The following is a 22,568-nucleotide window of genomic DNA, read 5'->3' as shown; positions in this document are numbered from 1 at the left end:
ATGGGGAAAGCTGTGCTTTTTGTGTTTGGTAAGTGTTTCTCTATTACTAACTGACTTAAAATTATTTGTGTTTGCTCGCAAACGAAAAAAAAAACCGACTTCAGTTATATCGATAAGTAATACAATGTACGTAGACGAAAAAATAGTCAAGTAACGCGTTATCAAAGATTATTCAAAGTGTAGTGATCAGGTGTGAAGCAAATTTACATGGGACTACATGACAACTATCAGCTGTTGTTTAAAACAATAATCATCAAAATCGGTATACCGGTGAAAGTTATGCGGACGACGAATAAATGCAATCGAATTTAGAACCTAATCCCTTGGGAATAGGTTATAAAGTCGAGGTTCATAAATTGACTGTTTCTTTGTATGTGATAGTATGATGAGTAGTAGATGTCAATAGCGTAGCGCGCTTAACTCGCGCCCGGGGCACAATACTCTTTAAGCAATTCGAAAACCATATAATATGTCCTGCAATTTTTTGTTTTGAGGACTATTTGGCGCCCCTTTGTGAGTATCGCCCGGGGCTTGATGTCCCCCCTTTACCCCCCTCTTCCCTCTTGCTACGCCACCGGTGGTTGTACCGATTTTGAAGTGTAGCGATAGCGAACGCAGCCTTACGCTGTCCTCCTGAACGCAGCCGAAAGTGTTGTCCTTGATATATATAAAATGTAGCCGGAATACAGAGAGACATGTTCATAACTAGATAATATATTTGTATATTAATAAAATATAGTGATAAAAGTAATAGTATTTTATTTTAAATAAATCACAACAACACATGAAGATTCCTTCTTTATTCGGAAGCTATTGCTTGTGTGGTCCCATTTATACTATAGCTTGAATGATGAGTGAGTTAGTTCTAACAATGTGTATTTGACCATTTGTTTTATTACTTCGATATAAATTGGTTCAAGTCTGTTTTTGATTTCGTTTGTGAGCAAACACAATGATATTTTTGGAACGAAGATCCTTATGTGGCGTTGTGGAGGGGTACCCTGACCGGCAAAAAACACCCGTATCTCTAAAAAAAAAACAAGATTTTTATGTATATAGTCTATGTATGATGGCTGTACAGTGTCTAATGTATAGTCTACGTGATGACGTTATTATTATTGCGGTTTGCTATTATTATATCATTCGATAATTATTATATATATTTATAAATCATTGTAAATAAAATAAAGGTGTTAAGGTAATTTTGTAGTGTTTTTTTTTTCGATAAAAAATCATAATAATAATGTAAACACGAAAAATTATTGTCTTTATACGTCGAATAGAACTTGAAATTAATATTTTATAATAAGGCATTTCGTTCCTATCTGGTATCCCACGACACCACGCGGTTTTTTATTTAATATTTGTGTTTTGGTGGAGGTGGGTCAGATAAAAAATCATCATCTCATCATCATCGATCTCAGCACTGAGACAATTCTTCTCTGGAAAATCTACATTCCGAATCGGTTGTAGCTTACTTTTAACAATAATTAATATAATATAATAATAATAATAATAATAATAATAATAATAATAAATACTCTTTATTGTACACTACAAAAAAACTTTACAAAAAGGGATACATAGGAAGAAAGATGTACAAAGGCGGTCTTATCGCTAAGAGCGATTTCTTCCAGACAACCTTAGGGTATAGGACAGGGCGTATAAAATGAGAAGCGGTATATATTAAAGTATATATTAAGGCAAATAAAATTTTAATTTTTCAAATGACGATCCAAAAAAATATTCAAGTAAATATCCAATACCCAATCCCATTACTATGTAGTTACAGCAGTAAAGAATACAGCCACCCCCTCTCTTCCCGTAAGAGGCGACTAAGGGATAACACAGTTCCACTACCACCTTGGAACTTAAAAAGTCGACCGATGGCGGGATAACCATCCAACTGCTGGCTTTCAAATACCTCAGTGAAACATTTGATATCAATATATTTAATAATGAGTAATCCATTCAGATAAGCAGTTCTGATTCAATGTATACAACTATTTCTCAGTGACTAAATACCGAGCAATCGCGCCTGACAACTAATATGACATATAATACCTGAGGTAAGGCACAGCAGGATGACCTTCAGCTGGCTTGAGTCCCCACACGTCGTCGGGAGGGGTCGTCTTGTGGGTGCCTCCCCTCTCTGGGTGCCGGGGCCCGGATGTTTTCATTCGGCCCGGCCGCCGGGGCAAGGTGGTACACTTAGGCGGAGGTCTGCTCACACGTGGATGGTTTTGATTCAGTAAGAGTCTGACTTCCCTCCGGTGCCCCCTCACAGGAGGGTGTCCATGAGGATTTTCCCACGTTAAAAAAAGGCCACAGCAGGATATTATAGCCTGCATAAAATATGGAGCAGCCCGACTGGGGAAGTACCTCGACCTTACAGAAGATCACAGCTAAATAATACTGCTTTCAAGCAGTGTTGTGTTCCTGTTGGTGAGTAAGGTGACCAGAGCTCCTGGACAGCATCGCGGTTAGAAGAAGTCAGTTTTTTTCGTTTACGAGCAAACACAATTATTGTCTTACTTCATCATTCATCATCATTCCAGTCTATTGCAGTCCACTGCTGGACACAGGCCTCCACAAGTTCGCGTTAAAAATGCGTGAACTCATGTGTGTTGCCCATAGTCACCACGCTGGGCAGACGGGTTGGTGACCGCAGGGCTGGCTTTGTCGCACCGAAGACGCTGCTGCCCGTCCTCGGCCTGGGTGTTTCAAAGCCAGCGATTAGATGCGATTTTCTTACTCAATTATCATTAACAGTGACGCAACCCCCGATTCCGAATGCGAATTATGTCGAGGAGAATCGGCAAGCAACTATAATTATCGAATGATATAATAATAATAGCAAACTGCAATAATAATAACCGTCATCACGTAGACTATACATAAGACACTGTATAGCCATCATACATAGACTATACATACAAATCTTACGCTCTTTTTAACGTTACGGACGTTTTGTCAGCTAGGGTACCCCTCCAAAACGCCCCATAAGGGACTTCGTTCCAACAATATACCTATACAGAGAAATGACTAATTAAATTATTTATTGATTCAACAGCGATCGTGTTCAGCGTTGCTGGTGTCAGGTCTCAGTGGGCTTGCGCCACTGACGGAGACTGCTCCAGCGTGTCGGGAAGTATCTGCGCCAGTGGGGCGTGTGCGTGTCGCCCTGGACAGCAAGTGGTACTGAGGGGCAGCGCCTGTGTCGACAGTGAGATTTATACTGCTATTTTTATAACACTGTATACATCGCGTTGGCGCAACGGTCACAGTGATGGTTTGTGGCTGTTGCGCTGGCGGTTGCGGGTTCAATCCCCGCACATGACAAACATTTGTATTGGCTATACAGATTTTTGCCGTGGTCTGGGTCTTCGTGCAGTCTCGGAGATCACGTTAAGCCGTCTGATAGAGATCGTTACTCATACACTTTAGCCTGTAATATCCTACTACTGGGCATAGGCCTCTTTTACCATGTAGGAGAAGGATCAGAGCTTAATCCACCACGCTGCTCCAATGCGGGTTGGCGAATATATTCCCTATTATGAGTAACGATCGTTATCAGGTGTACATGATAACAACCGGGACCGACGGCTTAACGTGCTCTCCGAGGCACGGTGGGGCGACCCACAAGGATCGTGGTGATGATAACCACTGGTGGTATGGTGCATGTACCATGATAAACATTAATTATTATAGCTTTCGATTAAATTAAAAACCATCAAAATCGGCACACCCAGTAAAAAGTTAGGTGGATTTTCGAGGGTTTCCCTCGATTTCTCTGGGATCCCATCATCTGATCCTGGTTTCCTTATCATGGTACTACACTTAGGATATCTCCTTTCCAACAAAAAAAGAATTATCAAAATCGGTTTATAAACCACGGAGGTATCCTCGAACATACATTAAAAAATATATACGATCGAATTGAGTAACCTCCTCCTTTTTTGAAGTCGGTTAAAAAAGGTGCAAAGGCGGTCTTAGCGCTAATAATGATCTTTTATTTTTATTTTAATAATAGCCAACTCTGGCTATAGAGGATATATTAATAAATGGACACAATTGGGTAAACGGTGCAGATAGCTCAGGATCATAGCTAATCTACACAAATAAATTAAATTGGAGTGTCTGTTTTTAATATTAAAATCGCCGCTTTTACTAAATGCATGCGCGGTACGTATACCAAAATATTTTTTTTTCAATTTTTGTCTCTGTTTGTTCTGGCTAATCTCTGAAACGGCTAGACCGATTTTGACGAGACTTTCACTGGCAGATAGCTGATGTAATAAGGAGTAACTTAGGCTACTTTTATTTTAGAAATTTATTTATTTTGTGACTCTACGAACTAAAAAATATTTTTTTTAATTCCTCGTTGACGAAGTCGTGGCACAGCCAGTATTGTTAATTAATCAACAGTCTGACTGATGTCTCTGTCTAGATTCTGCTGTGCCCATTTTCATATATGGCAGACATATGGCTTTATCAACCGATTTCCAAAAAGGAAGAGGCTCTCAATTCGAACCCTCACAACCCATATCGATGATTCTTTTTTTTAATCGAAAGGTGTCCATGTCCTGTGGTCCCATTCAAATTTTATTTTGACAAATACTTTTTACGCGTATAAACTTAATTATTTTTTCGTCTACCTACGTTGTACTACTTGTCGTGTAACACATGAGTTCACGCATTTTTGGCGCGAACTTAAGGAGGCCTATGTCCAACAGTGGACTGTGAAGGCTGTAATGATGACGATGATGACTTTTCGATGTCATTGAAATAGTTTTTTTTAGTATGCGAGCAAACATAATTATTGTTGTATGTTTTCCAGTATCACCGTACATCGAGTCCCCGTGTGTGGAAGACCACCAATGCCAGAGACTCTTTACCGGCTTCGAGTGTCGAAAGAGCGGTAATGACACCGGTGAGTTAATTTAAGAGTTAAATGTCAGTCAGCCAATCAGTCAGTTCGGTTCTGCCATCCGCTGAACTTCGCAAGAAGGCTTATGGCTTCTTCTTCTCCCCATTGGTCTTTGGAAAACTTTGGACCCCCTATCAGTGTTACCAACCGTACTGTTTTAACAGTAGATTTGCTGTTTGACCGCTCCAGCGGGGTTCGAACCGAAATTTAAACCGAATATAAAATCATCATATCAAAAATTTTGATCTAGCGGGTACATCGTTCAATAGCTTAATTGGCTAGAGCGCCGACACGGTCAGTCGGAGACGCGGGTTCGAACCCCGCTGGAGCGGTCGATTTTTGATGATATTCAAAAATGCTTAGAATTCCTAATGTGTGGGTAACAAAAATAAAATCGTACAGATTTGCTGTTTTTGCATTGATGACCCTGTTTTCTGTTTTATTCCTAATTTTTACTGTTTTTTAATTAATGTTCAGCGTTATCTATTACACCATGTAATATGTTTTGATGACCACTAAATAAAAATACACAATGATAACAGGTGGCTGTAATTACTCTTGTCGGGATTCGAGGGAATTCCCCGTCTCATGCGATTGACATTCATATTTTATACTGTGTGGCTACGGCACTAAAGAATATAGCCACCCCCTCTCTTCCCGTGGGTGTCGTAAGAGGCGACTAAGGGATAACACAGTTCCGCTACCACCTTGGAACTTAAAAAGCCGACTGGTGGCGGGATAACTATCCAACTGCTGGCTTTGAAACACACAGGCCGAAGACGGGCAGCAGCGTCTTCGGTGCGACAAAGCCAGTACTGCGGTCACCAACCCGCCTGCCCAGCGTGGTGACTATGGGCAACACACATGAGTACACGCCATTTTTGGCGTAAACTTGTGTAGGATTATGTCCAGCAGTGGACTGTATAGGCTGTAATGATTCATATTTTATACACGGGGAAATCATGTAGAAGCTGTATAAAATTCTCCAAAACGTATTTTTCGGATATTTTAAAACATTTCAAGCATTCACAAATTAAACCTTTGTGTGAATTGCTGAAGAAACTTTTGTGCTTACTTGCAGCGCCATTGTGTAAAGATTATTTTCTGCTATAAATATAATGAAACTTGATTACGCATCAAAATATCGACCTTCGGCATTAAATCTTCCAATGAGTAGCAACCGGTTAAATCCGAAATAACTGATTGTTACTCATTTGAAAGCACAAAAAGCACGTAAAGAAATTTAACAACAACATGTATGATTTTAAGAAGGATAGTGAGTCTGAAAATAGTAAAGATGAGGCAATTGAGGATGAAAGTGGAAAATAATGCTACTTTACATCTCTCATGTTCGGTAAGTAGGTTCTTATTACCTCCAAATGGGGCTTGTAGGTGACTAATTAGCGCTCTAGGGTAATAATGTAGCTAGAAAAGCCCTAGGGCGGTAAGTAATAAAAAAAAACACGTCTTTCTTTCAAAAAGTTCGCGTACATCTAACCATCATACTGGCAATAGACATCATGCATTCAGCCCAATGACCAAAGAGGTCGCTTTGCTATTCACCTTGTCTTCGTGTGAGTATAATAGTCATCAATTTTAAATATCGAACGGCGAAGCTCAATTTCGATCTTGAAAAAAAATATATTAAAATAGTAGTTTATGCAACTGTCATATAATGAAGGGTATTAAAACACGAGTGTGAGTTTATGAAACGAGCGCAGCGAGTTTCATAATAGTAACGAGTGTTTTAATACCCGTGTTATATGCAGTTGCATACACTACTTTATCTTCACTAATGCAATTAATCAAACAACAAGAGTAAAAGCTGACAATAGTTTATTTATAATAATTGTTCAAATTTTGGATGGTACAATTCTGAAAGTTAATGTTAATTATTGATCCAGCAGCTGTAGCGGTCGCGGGGCAAGCAGTAGAGCTCGTAGACGGAGTCGGAATAAGTTATTATATTCTTTTTCATATAATTTTCTAGATTTTTCTGGCAAAAGATTGTGAGTTAATTTTGTTGCCAATTCTAGAATATCCGGAGGCGTACAAATATCATCGTCGCTATCCATTTTTAACTTTTAATTTATTAAATTAAATTCACGCGTACGTGTATTGTCACAGTGATTTTGCCGCCATTAAAATCTAACCAATGAGAGCGCAGCTGCGCGCATGCGCGCGATGTTATAATGAGATTTTACGATATCGATGTGGATATTATACCATCATGTGAAATTGCTTAAATTGAGTGTTTTGTTGTCTGCGCTATAACAGTAGTAATTATAAGTCAAGTATTGGAAACATAAGTAGAATGTTACAACATTAGTGTAGATAAAGTTCTTTACTTGATTCTGTTTAATGATAAAATGTTTTATTCTTGTAATGCCGGTTTTTTTCTAGTTACCTCACAATCGAGATGTAAAGCAGAATAGTTAGCTCGGGTGTAAGCATCAATCGCACCCTCGAACTATATAAATATCTCGGGCTGCAATTGATGCCTTACAGCCCTTGGCTACTAATCTACTATTAACAATGTACGTGAGTCCTGATAACTAATAAAAGTAGGTTTAGAGGTCGAGGCTGTTCGCCATGACATACGGCAGACCCATAAGATCCGCGAGGTCTCTGAGGAAGTCAAGGAGGTCAAGGCTCCTACGAAGAAAAGCTATGGAGTCATGTGCTACAAGTGCGGCGAAAGGGGCCATCTTCAGCTCAACTGCCCGCAGAAGGAGACCCAGATAGCAAGGATGAAAAGGATCGAGGAACAAATAGAGGGGCTGAAGAAACAAGGGGATTCGTCCCCTGCCCGGGAACAGGGAAACGAATAAAAGCCAGGACTAAGGGGCGAGTACTAGCTGACGCGGAGGAAGCCCCAATAACTGTTATCTCCCAGGCATGCAGCGGGAATAATCTTACGATTCAGGGGACTATTAACGGGACGGATTCCAAAATAACTCTAGACACAGGAGCCTCTAGAACAATAGTGAACCCAAAGCTAGTAAAAGCCGCAAGGGGACATAAGAGGAGAATTAACTGTTGGCTTCTTACGGCCTCCGGTCAGCCAATACCCGTCCTGGGAGAAATGTCAGTTACGATGTATGTAGGGGGGTCCTCATACTCTCATAACGTTATCGTGGCTGAGATTATGGATGATTGCATCTTGGGTTTGGATTTCATGAAGAAACACAACTGCAGAATTAATGTCACTGACGGAGTTTTCGAGTGTGGTGAAGAAGAAATCTTCATTCTTGGTGGTGCTTGCGGGAAAGTCGCATCTGTAAAGAAAGTCATTATACCTGGAAGAGCGAAAGCTCGGGTGTTGGTGAAACTACCGACAACTAAACGGTAACGGTAATTATTTTAATTATACGAGGAAAGTATTAAATTCGCCTTTTTTTACTTTACCTACTGTTTTCTCCTGTTTTATTATTGGTGAGCTACTGTTTTCTGTTTTTTTGGGGTTGGCAACACAGCCCCCTATTCTGCTCAATCACAGTAGTAATCATAGATTATACAGTAATCTCTTTCGTATTTGAGCAGCGGAGGTCTCGGCATACTATAGTATTTGTATAATAATACTAGTTAAGAGAGATATTGACGTATGCACGTTTGAAACAAACAAAAGTCATAATTACGTACAGAAATATAAAATTGGCCCTGAAAAGGGCCTTTTTGTTTTGTTTTGTTTCGTTTTTTTTTTCGATGTAGACGGTAAAACCGTCCGGAAAGAAAATGTTGTAATGTAGACTCATATCAACGCCGTATAATCAAACGATAGCGTGATTTAATTGCGTACAGCGACATCTATCGTCGAATAGCAGTATTACGTTGAACTCGGTTACCTCTGCCATAGTAAAATTTTAATACATTCTCACTATATGCATTATATCAAATAACAGAACAAACATTTATAAAAGTATTAAGCAGCGGTAGCTTAACACTAAAATTTTAATTTTTTAGATAACGATTCCAACGTAACATTACGATTAAGACTATTCCGTCACAATATCATACCCACTTGCTTGATAACTCATCCCTCTCAAAAGCGCAACAGAAGTAGGGTGTGTACAATACCGTCACATAATACATCTCTTGCAAAACAGCAATTTTATATCATTGGCGCTCACCTCTATAATAATGCAAATAAAGTGAACAATATTTTTCCCCTTAAAACAATGCACTGTAAAAAAGTAATTCGCGGCTGGCTTCAATCACTTGATTTTGTCGAGACTGAAAATGTAATTCATTATTAAAAAAAAAAAAAAAGTTTCTTCTAACACACATGCGCACACGCACGCTCACACGTATACACATGAACACAAACACACACACACACACACACACAAGTACACACACACACACACACACACACACACTCATACACACACACAACACACACATATAGATATGGAGTAAAAATGAGCACACCCGCACACACTTTATTACCCCCAAAAAAGAAAGACAATATTGTTTAAATACTATTTTTATAATATTTCTCAAGTAGATTTGCACCTGTTATGTACGTAATGTTTGCTATGTCTTATATCTCACAGTGGAAGACGCAGGCAGCTGTATCACAGTTTATACTATTACGGCTGCCAACGTTAACTTGTATATGTTTCTGTTTAAAATGTGAATACTTAACGTACTGTAAATTGTTTTGTTAAAAGGAGTGAATAAATAAATTATTAATTATTAATTATTAATTATTATTATTAACTCCAAGTCAAACTTTCAGGAGCCTGTTTCTGCCAAGACGGCTATCACTACTTCCTCGGTAGATGCTGGAGGTCCATCGACTTTGGGGAGGTTTGCTCAAGATCTGAAGAGTGTTTTGGGGTTATCCGGGATCCCCATGCTCTGACTTGCCAGGGCACTTGTCAGTGTAGTGAGGGGTATTATTTGAGGCAGAGGGGGGAATGTAGAAAGTTTTCTTCTGGTGAGTAGTTTTTGGTTTTTAAACAAATTGTGTGCCGTGTGGCTACGGCACTAAAGAATATAGCCACCCCCTCTCTTCCCGTGGGTGTCGTAAGAGGCGACTAAGGGATAACAAGGTTCCATAACCACCTTGGAACTTAAGAAGCCGTCTTCGGTGCGACAAAGCCAGCCCTGCGGTCACCAACCCGCCTGCCCAGCGTGTTGATTATAGGCAAAACACTTCAACGCCATTTTTGGCGCGAACTTATGGAGGCCTATGTCCAGCAGTGGACTGTATTAGGCTGGAATGATGATGATGATGATGATACAAAAATCTGTATTTTAGATGTATTGATGATTGATGTGTTTTGTGATCAACTGAAACTAACGCATTGGGTTCACTGTAATGTTAGTTTTAAGTTTTTTTTTATGCATAAATAAAATTTACTCAAATATTTTTTCGTCCACCTTCCTTGTATTACTTGTCCATGTAATTGAAGTCGGTTTTTTTTTTCATTTACAAGCAAACACAAATCAACACAATATGGTCTTATCTCCACAGCTCCCGGAGGAGGCTGTGTCCTGGACAGCGACTGTCGCTTCCCGAACGGAACCTGCGACCTCCAGACATTCACCTGCGCTGAGGGCCGTGAGTACATTTCACGCTGTACATATCTTGTTTTTGACGCCGCGTTGGCGCAACGGTCACAGCCATGGGATTGTACCCGTTGCGCTGGCGATTGCGGGTTCGATCCCCGCACATGACAAACATTTGTATTGGCCATACAGGTGTTTGCCGTGGTCTGGGGGTTTGTGCAGTCCTTGTGGGTCTCCACCGTGCCTCGGAGAGCACGTTAAGCCGTCGGTCCCAGTTGTTATCATGTACACCTGATAGCGATCGTTACTCGTAGTAGGGAATATATCTGACAACCCGCATTGGAGCAGCGTGGTGGATTAAGCTCTGATCCTTCTCCTACATGGGGAAAGAGGCCTGTGCCCAGTAGTGGGATATTACAGGCTGAAGCGTATCTTTGTCGTGGTCTGGGCGTTTGTGCTTGTGTATTGTATGTGTGTTCGGACCCTCGATACAGGAATCTCACTGGGGCCATTGAGTGTGAAGCGTTTGTTAATTAATTTATTTATTCTGAATGTAGACCTTGGCTACCCATCATCATCATCATCACTTCAGCCTATCGCAGTCCACTGCTGGACATAGGCCTCCCCAAGTTCGCGCCACACATCCCGGTCTTCCGCAATCCTCGTCCAGCCTACACCGGCAATGGCTATATCTATAGAAATTTATATTATTTCGAAGTTAAAATAGCTTAAAATATGGCAATATTAGCTCAGCTCAACGGTATACAGCATCCTCCTAATTTAAAATGATCTGCCGGTGTCATCTGCGATGGTGTTAAAGTATTCTTTGTTTACTGTGTTTAACACCGCTCTGGGTTCGATTCCCGCTCGGGATGGATTTTTCTATTTCTACTAATATTGCTTTCCTGTTTGCGATGTCTGTGTTTTTGTATACATCCACCAATGTGATGGAGCAGCGTGGTGGATTAAGCTGTAATCCTTCGTCTACGTGGACAAAGAGATTATGCCCAGCAGTGGGATATTAGGCTGAATGATACTGTGTTTGATGTACTGTAATAACGAATAGGTTGACCAAACAAAGAGAAAAAAAATATCAATTAAAAATAACTAAAATAAAACATGAATATTTCAGCGCTTGTATCAACTGTCGCTAATTCCAAAACTGACTTAAAATACAAAATGGCGAACGACGTTAACAAGATGGCGGACAGCGTAAACAAGATGGCGGACACTGTAAACAAGATGGCGGTGCAACGCGTCGCCTGTAACGCGTCAACGCCTTGCTCGAGTCCATTCCAATGTTCAAACTTCGGCGTCTGCATATGTCCCACTGGTTATTACGAGAGTGAAGATGGCTCTATGTGTTATGCAGGTGAGATTGATATTTAAAATAATAAGTAATTAGTAATAACCTGCTTTTTTTTAGTAAAACTTCTATAAGCGCATGAGGTTAAAATTTTTACGGAGAAAACGGCTACGTTTTTGTCGAACAATAGAGCGATCTGTTGTTATATAACATGCTTGAAATTTTTAACAAATTTTTGGGGGGTGAAGAACATGGTTTGTGAAGTTCTTCATCCACCCTCACAAAGGGAGGGTCCTCCGACCAGACGGGTGTTGTGTCTGGCGGGCTACTGGCCCCAACAGTTGTTGTCGGGATCTTGTACATATACTTAATCACTTTGAAAACTCTGATAGCGCGATGTAGCATACGTCAGTTTTCTCTAATTACGTAGTTTGTAGTCGTTCGTATTTCGCGCGATAGATGTCGCCACAGATTAATTATGTAAAAAACATTGTATACCATAGTTATTAATTTTTATTATACATCAGAAAATGATCACGATGGTCTTTTGGTTGTCACACTATACGTACTAGCACAAAGATCGCGCGGCTCGTACGACTAATTTACCTAAACTTGTAAACGTAAAATTGTGAAATGGCTCTTAAGCTTTAGATTTGTATAAATATAATCGAGACTTAAAAATTAGTTTGCCGAAGAAGTTTCACTTCTGACATGTGGACTTTGTTCGCACTTTTTTTTGTGGGCTTACGATCAATATTGCTGAAGATCATGATATGATCGAATGCATAGTTTACGAGATCATGGAGATATAAAATCGTAAACTATGCATCATCGAATGCATAGTTTACGATTTTATAAAGAGCATACAAACAAATATTCATTTTTTTATATATAGATTATTTACTCGCCACGCTATATGATGGACTATATGTACTATACTATATTATATAGTAACTGAGTTGTCGCGATTTTAAAGAAATGTTTGTATAGAAAGAAAATAAATGTTTAAACATTTTTTGAATATCATATCAAAAATTGACCGCTCCAGCGGGATTCGAACCCGCGTCTTCGACATACCGTGTCGACGCTCTAGCCAATTAAGCTATGGAACGATATACCACTAGAGCGAAACTTTTGATATGATGATTTTTACTTTCGGTTTAAGCGAATCATCATATCAAAAGTTTCGCTCTAGTGGTATATCGTTCCATAGCTTAATTGGCTAGAGCGTCGACACGGTATGTCGAAGACGCGGGTTCGAATCCCGCTGGAGCGGTCAATTTTTGATATGATATTCAAAAAATGTTTAGAATTCCTAATTTGTGGGTAACACAAAAATAAAAAAAAAAAAAAAAAAAATCGTACATAAATAAATGTTTATTAATAATTTATACTTTTATACCTATTAGTTGTACAAAATAATTTTGATGTTTAACGTTTTTAAATAATAAACATATACAATACAATATAATACATATAAAAATATTACACATGATCCAGCCAGACTCTCGGAGCAGAAAACAGAGTCACTTATCAAATCACGTAATATTTAATGACTAGCTTCTGCGCGCGACTTCGTCCGCGTGGAAAAGGCGCGCGCAATACTCGATCGTAATTTTACCTTGATGTTATTTTAAAACTGCGATATCTCCCGAGATACTCATTGAAATTGACTTCTGTAAAAGGCTATTATGTTTCAAATTAAATACTTGTAATGAATAACGTATTTATTTCGATAAGGATTAATATCATATTTATAAAAACACCTTCGCAAATAATGCATTATTTTAGAACAAACTTGGTTAGCATAATAAAGGTAATAGTGAGCCAACCTTAAAAGATAGATGTATGCTGTCGCGGACTTTTTTTAGAACTTTTAAAGAGGATCAATTCTGTCATACGTGATTTTTGACGCAGCGGAAACTCTCAGAAGGAAAAAAGAACCCCTGATTTTGATACATTCTCCATTGGTGCTCCGCTCCTTTTGGTTTTAGCGTGATGAAATATAGCCTATACCCTTCCTCAATAAATGGGCTATCTAACAGTAATTTTTTTTAAATTGGACCAGCAGTTTCTGAGATTAGCGCGTTCAAACAAAGAAATCAACAAACTTTTCAGCTTTATAATATTAATATTGATACGTTTCACACTTTGTCACTCCCTTTTATCCTTTCTTAAAGAGTTAACCCCTCATTGTCGCTCCCTTATATCGGAGTTAACTCCTCATAAATATCCCCTCTCACATAAATGGTTATAATTAAGTTTAATATGTCTACTTTCAGAGCTGGGGTCTCCATCGACCCTACAGCAGTGTGTCGGTCTCCTGGCCGTAGTCATAGATGGCGTCTGCTCGTGTCCAGATAATTTCTTTTACGATGAAAACATGAAGGACTGTATACGAGGTGCGTCGCTTTTGTTAATATATACTAGCTCTTACCCGCGGCTTCGCTTTGAATTTTTTTGAATAAAGTATTCTATTTACTGCTAATACCTCCAAGAATATCTGTACAAAGTTTCATGATGATAGGTTAAGTAGTTTTCGCGTGAAAGCGTAATAAACAAACTTACATTCACATTTATAATATATTACTAATGACCCGCCCCGGCTTCGCACGGGTGCACAAACTATCAGTATTCCTCTACTATATTATGCATGTATTATACATATAAACCTCGGGAATTACTCTATTTCCTATAGAAAACTGCATCAAAATCCGTTGCGTAGTTTTAAAGATTTAAGCATACATAGGGACAGAGAAAGCGACTTTGTTTTATACTATGTAGTGATTAGAGATTAGGGATTATAATTAATAACAACGCTGTTACAGAATGCGTTGAAGAAATAAAGGTTCACTGCTCGTTCCCCGTAGGTGACAGCGTGATAATATGTAGCCTTTATGTTGACCCGACTTCTTAATTATATTCGTGCCAAATTGGAAGTAAATCCATGCGGTACTTTTTGAGTTTATCCGGGACATACATACAGACAAACAGCGCGATGTAGCATACGTCAGTTTTCTCTAAGTACGTAGTTCGTAGTCGTTCGTATTTCGCGCGATAGATGTCGCCACAAACACATACAAACAGACAAAAATTCTAAAAACCATATTTTTGGCTTCGGTATCGATTGCAGATCACACCCCAAGTATTCATTAAAAAAAAATATTCAATGTACAGTTTCGACTTTCCTACCATTTTATTATATCGATAACGATAATCCTCGGCCAGTCACCCGCCGGCTCGCCGAGTCGTGCGTGAGCGACTGGAACTGCCACACGTTCGGCGCCGCGGCGGTCTGCGGCCCGCCGGGCCCCTGGGGGCTGCGCGCCTGCCGCTGCGACCTGGACGTCTCCGTGTGGGACGGGGGCCGCCAGCTGTGCCGGTACTTCGCCGGTGAGTCGGCAAATATACATCTACACATACACACACGGTCGTCTGTTCCTAAAGTAGGCGACTTGATGCTTGTGTTATACGTAACAGCCGACTGGTATTTAGTTACATATTTTTTTCGATAAACATACTTATATTATATATATTACACCCAGACTCGGGGTGAGAATCGAACCCACAACCCTCGGAACAGAAAGCAGGATCACTACAAACTGCGCCAACGGGCTAGTCATAAATATATAACTACCTTCAACTCTTATACATATAACTAACTCGGCAAATAAGCGTACGGCTCACCTGATGGTAGGAAACTATCGTAGCTTATAGACATCTGCAACACCAGAAGCATCCCAGAAGCACTGATTGAAAGCAGTATTATTTAGCTGTGATCTTCTGTAAGGTCGAGGTACTACCCCAGTCGAGCTGCAACAGATTTTTGATTATTAAACTTCCAATTGTACCCTACCTCATAATATTTTAACAACTATAAAAAATGTGAACTAGTCATCTGTCTGTTGACACACGACTACAGTTCACTCCTTCAGATCGTCTGTCTAAATAGGCACAAAAAGGCTAACTATAGTCAAAGAAAAAAATTAATACCATATCAAATGATGAATAAAATAATCAAATAACGCCATCTATCGGAACCCTATTGGGTCGAACGTAACGTCTATTGGGTTCCGATAGATGGCGTTATTAGAAACGTAACGAGGTCATTCGTTCAATAGATCTTATTCATCATATTTGCTTCATATCGGGAGCTCGGAATACTTTTCGAGTTATATCTAATAATGCGTATTTAATATTTACTATTTTGTCGTCGACCTACGTTGTATTATACCGCACAACTGTTCACTGGGTGTACTGATTTTGATGATTCTCGTTTTAATCGAAAGCTGATGTTTGTCTTGTAGTTTCGTTTAAATTTCACCGAGATCTGATTGCAACTTTTTGAGTAATCTTTGATAATGCTCACTTGACTACTTTTTCGATGTACCTACATTGTATTATTTGTTGATGTAATTGAAGTCGGTTTTTTTTTTTCGTTTGCGAGCAAATACAATTATATACATTAACCCAACGTTACCAGGTGTCGGAGAATCCTGTGAAGTGGACAGTGACTGTCTCGCTGGTTCGTTGGAGATAAGGTGCGTCATCAATGACCAGGGCAACGGGTTCTGTGCCTGTCCGGATAATCTACTGGAGGTCGATGGACTCTGTCTCACAACTGGTTTGGGTAAGAGATTATTTTATAACCAACATTTCTTCAAAATGTATTCAGATTTTAATGTTAAATCTCTCAAAGGTTTTTGAAGAAAGTGTTAAAATGAAATTCCAATACGATTTTAAAAACCTAATGATAAGTCAGTAAAGAGACGATTTACTTATATTTTAAGAATTAATTGGTATAATTTATTCATCGTACATCTATCTCTATAATTAAAACTTGAAGCAAAAACTTTGTCCCCGCTTTATACTGAAATTTCGCGGATGGAGGATTGTGAAATTTTGCACACTTATAGTTGATATAGAGAAGGAGTGCAGAATGCTAATATTTTGTTTAATTAGACAAGAATCCTATTTTTTTTTTTCATAAGACAGCAGAACCTTAATAATTTCAAATTTATAATTTAAATCAATTATGGTAGAAATTCGACCTCTGGGTGACCACCGCTATGTGGTTACGGTAGTAAAGAATATAGCCACCCCTCACAGTTCCACTACCACCTTGGAACTTAAAACGCCGACAGATGCTGGCTTTGAAATATACAGCCCGAAGACGTGCCTCGGAGAGCGCGTTAAGCCGTCGGTCCCGGTTGTTATCATGTACACCTGATAGCGATCGTTACTCATAGTAGGGAATATATCCGCCAACCCGCAGTGGAACAGCGTGGTGGATTAAGCTCTGATCCTTCTCCTACATGGGGAAAGAGGCCTATGCCCAGCAGTGGGATTTTACAGGCTGAAGCGTTATATAGAATGAAAAGTATTTAAACTATAGACTATTTGCCTATAAGGGGCCATCGATAAATTTCGTCAAACGAATTTTACGATTTCTTTGACTTGTCACAGATGGTCACATTTATGAAGTCCCCGCACTTAGTATGACGTCACAATTATTTATTAATTCAAAACATTAGTTTTTTATCAATTCCTTTAAATTACATTTCAATACGATTATTATCATCAATACAACATAGGGATGAAATATAAAACTATTTTAATACGAACCATTATAATACACTAGCGACCTCTACTTATCCATATTTTTTTACACGGCAAGTAATCACCGTATCATACACTATAACCTTCTCCGAAACACGCCGCATCTTACGGTGTAAGTATTATTCCGATCGGTTCAGTAATATTTGCAGTAGTAAACAAAAAAACCGGCTCATTTATTATTATAGATTTTGAAATGTTATAATCACAAAATTTTGGACACCTCCACATCCCTTGTCCCACTACTTACCCACTTGGCCTCTAAATACTCCATAACTGGACAAAACGCTTCTTTACCATAAAGAAGAAGTACATTTGGACTATTTCAGCTCAATCTAACTCCACCATTTAATCACCTCTCCTAACTTATGATGTCATGTCTTCTAGAACTAGGCGACCCGTGCCAACATCCTCTAGAATGTTCCGTGGAGAACTCCATCTGTACGGGCGTGTGTTCCTGTGCCGACGGGTACCGGCCCTTGAACGGGATCTGTTCTCCGAGTGAGTATCCGAGTGTTTTAGTGTTATATTGGAAGATTAATTTGGTTCCATTTATTTTATGTGTCATTAGTTCCATCTGTTACATTGGTTCCATGCTTTCATTTGTTCCATTTATTCCATCAGTTGCATCTGTTCCATTTGTTCCATGCTTCCAACTGTTCCATCTGTTGCATTTGTTCCATCTGTTCTATCTATTCCACCCGTTTCCATTAGTTCCATTAATTCTACTACATTTACAGCCTTTTCTGTCGTATTGTACTATTTCATAGCCTAAGCCTCGTTCAATAACTTATCAGCTGCAAGTTCATAATAACTTAAAATCTTGTTGCTTTAGTTAAAGCAGATTGTGTTATTACTACTGCTTTCGCTTCTTAATTACAACCTGTCATTTTATAGCCTACTAGCGACCCGCCCCGGCTTTGCACGGGTGCAGTGCTTTTACGAAATATATTACAGAATGTCTTTATTTGTAGTGTGAAGCTAGCTTATAGCGTGGTTATTAACATAATAACAACATTCAAATATGCGTCGTTAGATTACACGTTGTTACAGAATGCGTTGAGGAAATAAAGGTTCACTGCTCGTTCCCCGTAGGTTGATATACGTAGGCGTGATAATTTGTAGCCTATATGTTGACCCGACTTCTTAATAATATTCTTGGCAAATTTAAAGTAAATCCATGCAGAACTTTTTGAGTTAATCCCGGACATACATACAGACAAACAGACAAAAATTCTAAAAACTATATTTTTGGCTTCGGTATCGATTGTAGATTACACCCCAAGTATTCTTTAAAAAACATGTTCAATGTACAGTTTTGACTTTCCTACCATTTTATTATATGTATAGATGATACAGTTTTATATTTATAATACCCAGTTATCGGCGGTTCCTGTAACCAAGATTCAGACTGTCTGGTCGAGAACACAGTTTGCAGGAACAGTACTTCTGGACTGAGCTGTTCCTGTGACACAGGGTTTGTCGAGTTCGAGGACGAGTGCTTGCCCGGTGAGTAATATTAATCGCGTGGTTTTGCCCGTGATATGTATAAAGTGACTTTAATATGATCTTAGAAGTGGTCCCTTAATCACTAGTGGTTGAAGTGCGGGGGGAGGGGGGGGGTCAAGAAAAAGATTTATAATTAGTCATTCGTTCTGTAGATTTTATTCCTAATATTTATTTCATACCGGGAGCTTTATATGAAAATCGAAAATACACCCATATATAGATTTATAAAAAAACTAGCTGACCCCGCAAACGTTTCTTTGCCATATATGTTATTAACCCGCTTAACCCCCCCCCCCCCTTATAACTTAGGGGTATGAAAAATAGATGTTGGCCGATTCTCAGACCTACCCGATATGCCCACAAAATTTTATTAAAATCGGTTGAGCCCTTTCGGAGGAGTTCAATGTTTAACACCATGACACGAGAATTGTATATATTAGATTATATACACACACTAGCTGTGCCCGCGACTTCGTCTGCATGGACTTTAACAAAAAAGTTATTGTTCAGTTCGCTTTACAAAATAAACAAATTTCGAAAACAAAAGTATCCTAAGCTACTCCTGAACACATCAGCTATATGTCAGTGAAGGTCCCGTCAAAATCAGATCATTCTTTTCAGAGATTAGCCAGAACAAACAGACAGTCAGATAGACAGAGAAAAATTGTAAAACATGTCATTTTGATATATGTACCGTGTATACATCCATATGCATTTAGTGGAAAGCGGTTATTTTAATATTACAAACAGACACTCCAATTTTATTTATTTGTAAAGATTATAAAAATTAGATAATCTAATATATAAAATTCTCGTGTCGCGGTGTTTGTAGTTAAACTCCTCCGAAACGGCTCGACCGATTCTCATGAAATTTTGTGTGCATATTGGGTAGATCTGAGAATCGAACAACATCTATTTTTCATCCCCCTAAATGTTGAGGGTGGTCCACCTCAAAAATTGTTTTGTTTAATTTTTAAATAAATTATTTATTTTTTATTTTATTATGATTTGAAGTTGAAAAATACATACAACCCTAAATTTTCACCTTTCCACCACCAACCCCTATTTTTAAATAGCGTTTAGCGGCAAGACAACGTTTGCCGAGTCAGCTAGTAAGATATAAAAACAATCCTGACCACTTCTACTAGATCATCATCATCATCGTCATTACAGCCTATACAGTCCACTGCTGGACATAGGCCTCCACAAGTTTACGCCAAAAATAACGTGAACTCGTGTGTGTTGCCCATAGTCACCACGCTGGACAGGCGGGTTGGTGACCGCAGTACTTCTACTAGATGAACTTAAATATTTATTGCTTTGAATTGGTAATTAATTCCACTCCAGAGGCGCTCGGCTTCAACTCCACGTGCGTACGGTCGGCGCAGTGCGTGCCGGCCCTCGGGCAGAGGGCTGTCTGTTCCGGGGAGCGCTGTGCTTGCTCCGAGGACGCGCACTACAGGGACGAGGCCTGCTGGCCCCTCACTCGTGAGTCTATAGTGCCTTTGGACACTTCGAAGTTGCACTTCTTTTGGCTTCTTAGGGGAAAACATGGGGAAAATCACAAAAAAACCACCGTCACAAAAAACCGACACCCTGAAGTTAGCTAGTCAACGAAGTGTAACTTCTCACGTGCGTACACACAACTTTTTATTTTTGGAGTTTTTATTTAACTTAAAATGTATGTATGTGTTTATTGGGATGAAATATTGCAACTTTATTTTGAAATATCTTACATAATCTGTTTTTTATATTTCTGAAATGAAACATTTTGTGAAATGACCAACTTGTAATAATTTCTTTATATTTTTAACCGGCTTCCAAAAAAGGAGGAGGATTATTTTTTGGGTGATCTTTGATATCACGGATTCACTTGACTAGTTTTTCGTTTCCTTACGTTGTATTACTCGTCGATGTAATTGAAGTCGATTTTTTGTCGTTTGCAAGCAAACACAATTATATTTTATTATATAGGAAGCCAATACATATTCTATTATAACTAAAACATATTTTCAAAAAACTATGATCATTTCAACTAAACAGCTAAATGAGCCGCCGTCCCCAGGTCTATTCGAGGCCTGCAGCACCAGCAGCCAGTGCTTCCTGGAGAGCGACCCTGGGCGAGTGGTCTGCAGGAACAGCCTCTGCCAGTGCGACTTCCACCACCCGTACTCCTTCGAAGAGGGCACCTGCTGTGAGTATCTGGAGTGCTGTGGTGGGGAGTCTCCAGTCAGGTCTGGTGTCTAGACAGAGCCCGGCTTCCAGCGAGCGGTCTGCAGGATCAGCCTATCGTTACATTCATTTGGCTTTGTCGCACCGAAGACGCTGCTGCCCGTCTTCGGCCTGTGTGTTTCAAAGCCAGCAGTTGGACGGTTATCCCGCCATCGGTCGGCTTCTTAAGTTCTAAGTTGGTAGTGGAACGGTGTTATCCCTTAGTCGCCTCTTACGACACCCACGGGAAGAGAGGGGGTGGCTATATTCTTTACTGCCGTAGCCACACAGTACAGTACAGTACAGTAGCGATAAATGTCCTAACGCTCGGCAATGGTCTCCTCTATCCATAGAAAGATTTGAAGAGGCTTCTCAAATGCAATGTCAATTTTAACTGAGGTAGGGCCCAGCTGGAAATTTCCTGCTCAAAATATGGAGCAGCCCGACTGGGGTAGTACCTCGACCTTACAGAAGACCACAGCTAAATAATACTGTTTTCAAGCAGTATTGTGTTCCTGTTGGTGAGTAAGGTGACCAGAGCTCCTGGGGGGGATTGGGGATTGGGTCGGCAACGCGCTTGCGATGCTTCTGGTGTTGCAGACGTCTATAAGCTACGGTAATCGCTTACTTCAGGTGAGCCGTACGCTTGTTTGTCGACCTAGTGACATAAAAAAAAAATGTCCGGTACTCTCCGAGGTTTGGTGGGGAAGCAAACCAAGCAAATTCTTTCACATAAGAAACTTACCGTTGATTTTTACGCCTATTGTGCAGAAGTTTTCCATCAGTCGTGTGGTCTAAAGCACATTCGTTTTTATCTTCTGGACGTTTGTGCTTGTGCATTGTATGTGCACTTATGACACAAGAGTAAATCTCAGTGGGGCCGTTTTATGAGGCGTTTATGTTATGTCATGTCATATCATGTTATGTTATGTTACGTTATTATGTAAAATAAAGATCACAGTTTTTCCTGTGATGGATATTTTAAAGGCTTAATTCAGTTCATTTATGTTATTACACGTTGACGCCGCGTTGGCGCAACGGTTACAGCCATGGATTGTATCTTTTGCGCTAGTGGTTGCGGGTTCAATCCCCGTACATGACAGACATACACACACAATACATGACTGTTAAGCCGTCGGTCCCGGTTCGTTACTCGTAGTAGGGAATATATCCGCCAACCCGCATTGAAGCAGCGTGGTGGATTAAGCTTTGATCCTTCTCCTACATGGGGAAAGAGGCCTATGCCCAGTAGTGGGATATTACAGGATGAAGCGTGCTACAAAATGTCACAGCTAAAAACTCTCTTCACATAATAATGATCGTTCTTAATTCCAGTGTCATCCAAGGCGACAGTCTACAGCGCGAGCGCTCTTCTGCTCTTGACGCTACTGTCAGTTGTGTTCCGATGAAGAGTCATCCGTTCTTTCTTGTACAGTTCTTTTTATATATTTATAAAATAAATGTTTCAAATAAAATACT

General features: G+C 39.6%; 1 protein-coding gene across 1 annotated transcript; it reads left to right on the top strand.

Moving 5' to 3' along the window:
* Nucleotides 1-22,566, top strand: LOC123665821 (prion-like-(Q/N-rich) domain-bearing protein 25). Its single transcript, XM_045600055.1, has 14 exons — nucleotides 1-28; nucleotides 3,074-3,226; nucleotides 4,841-4,933; nucleotides 9,672-9,872; nucleotides 10,413-10,499; nucleotides 11,580-11,819; nucleotides 14,036-14,155; nucleotides 14,982-15,146; nucleotides 16,237-16,383; nucleotides 17,757-17,870; nucleotides 18,750-18,878; nucleotides 20,226-20,366; nucleotides 20,944-21,072; nucleotides 22,425-22,566. The coding sequence occupies exons 1-14, from the start codon at nucleotides 1-3 to the stop codon at nucleotides 22,496-22,498; spliced, it is 1,821 nt and encodes a 606-aa protein (XP_045456011.1). The 3' UTR covers nucleotides 22,499-22,566.
* Nucleotides 22,567-22,568: the final 2 nt, after the last annotated feature.

Source organism: Melitaea cinxia, chromosome 25 (genome assembly GCF_905220565.1).
Source record: "Melitaea cinxia chromosome 25, ilMelCinx1.1, whole genome shotgun sequence".
NCBI lineage: Eukaryota > Metazoa > Arthropoda > Insecta > Lepidoptera > Nymphalidae > Melitaea > Melitaea cinxia.
This window is presented reverse-complemented; position numbering and strand designations above follow the sequence as displayed.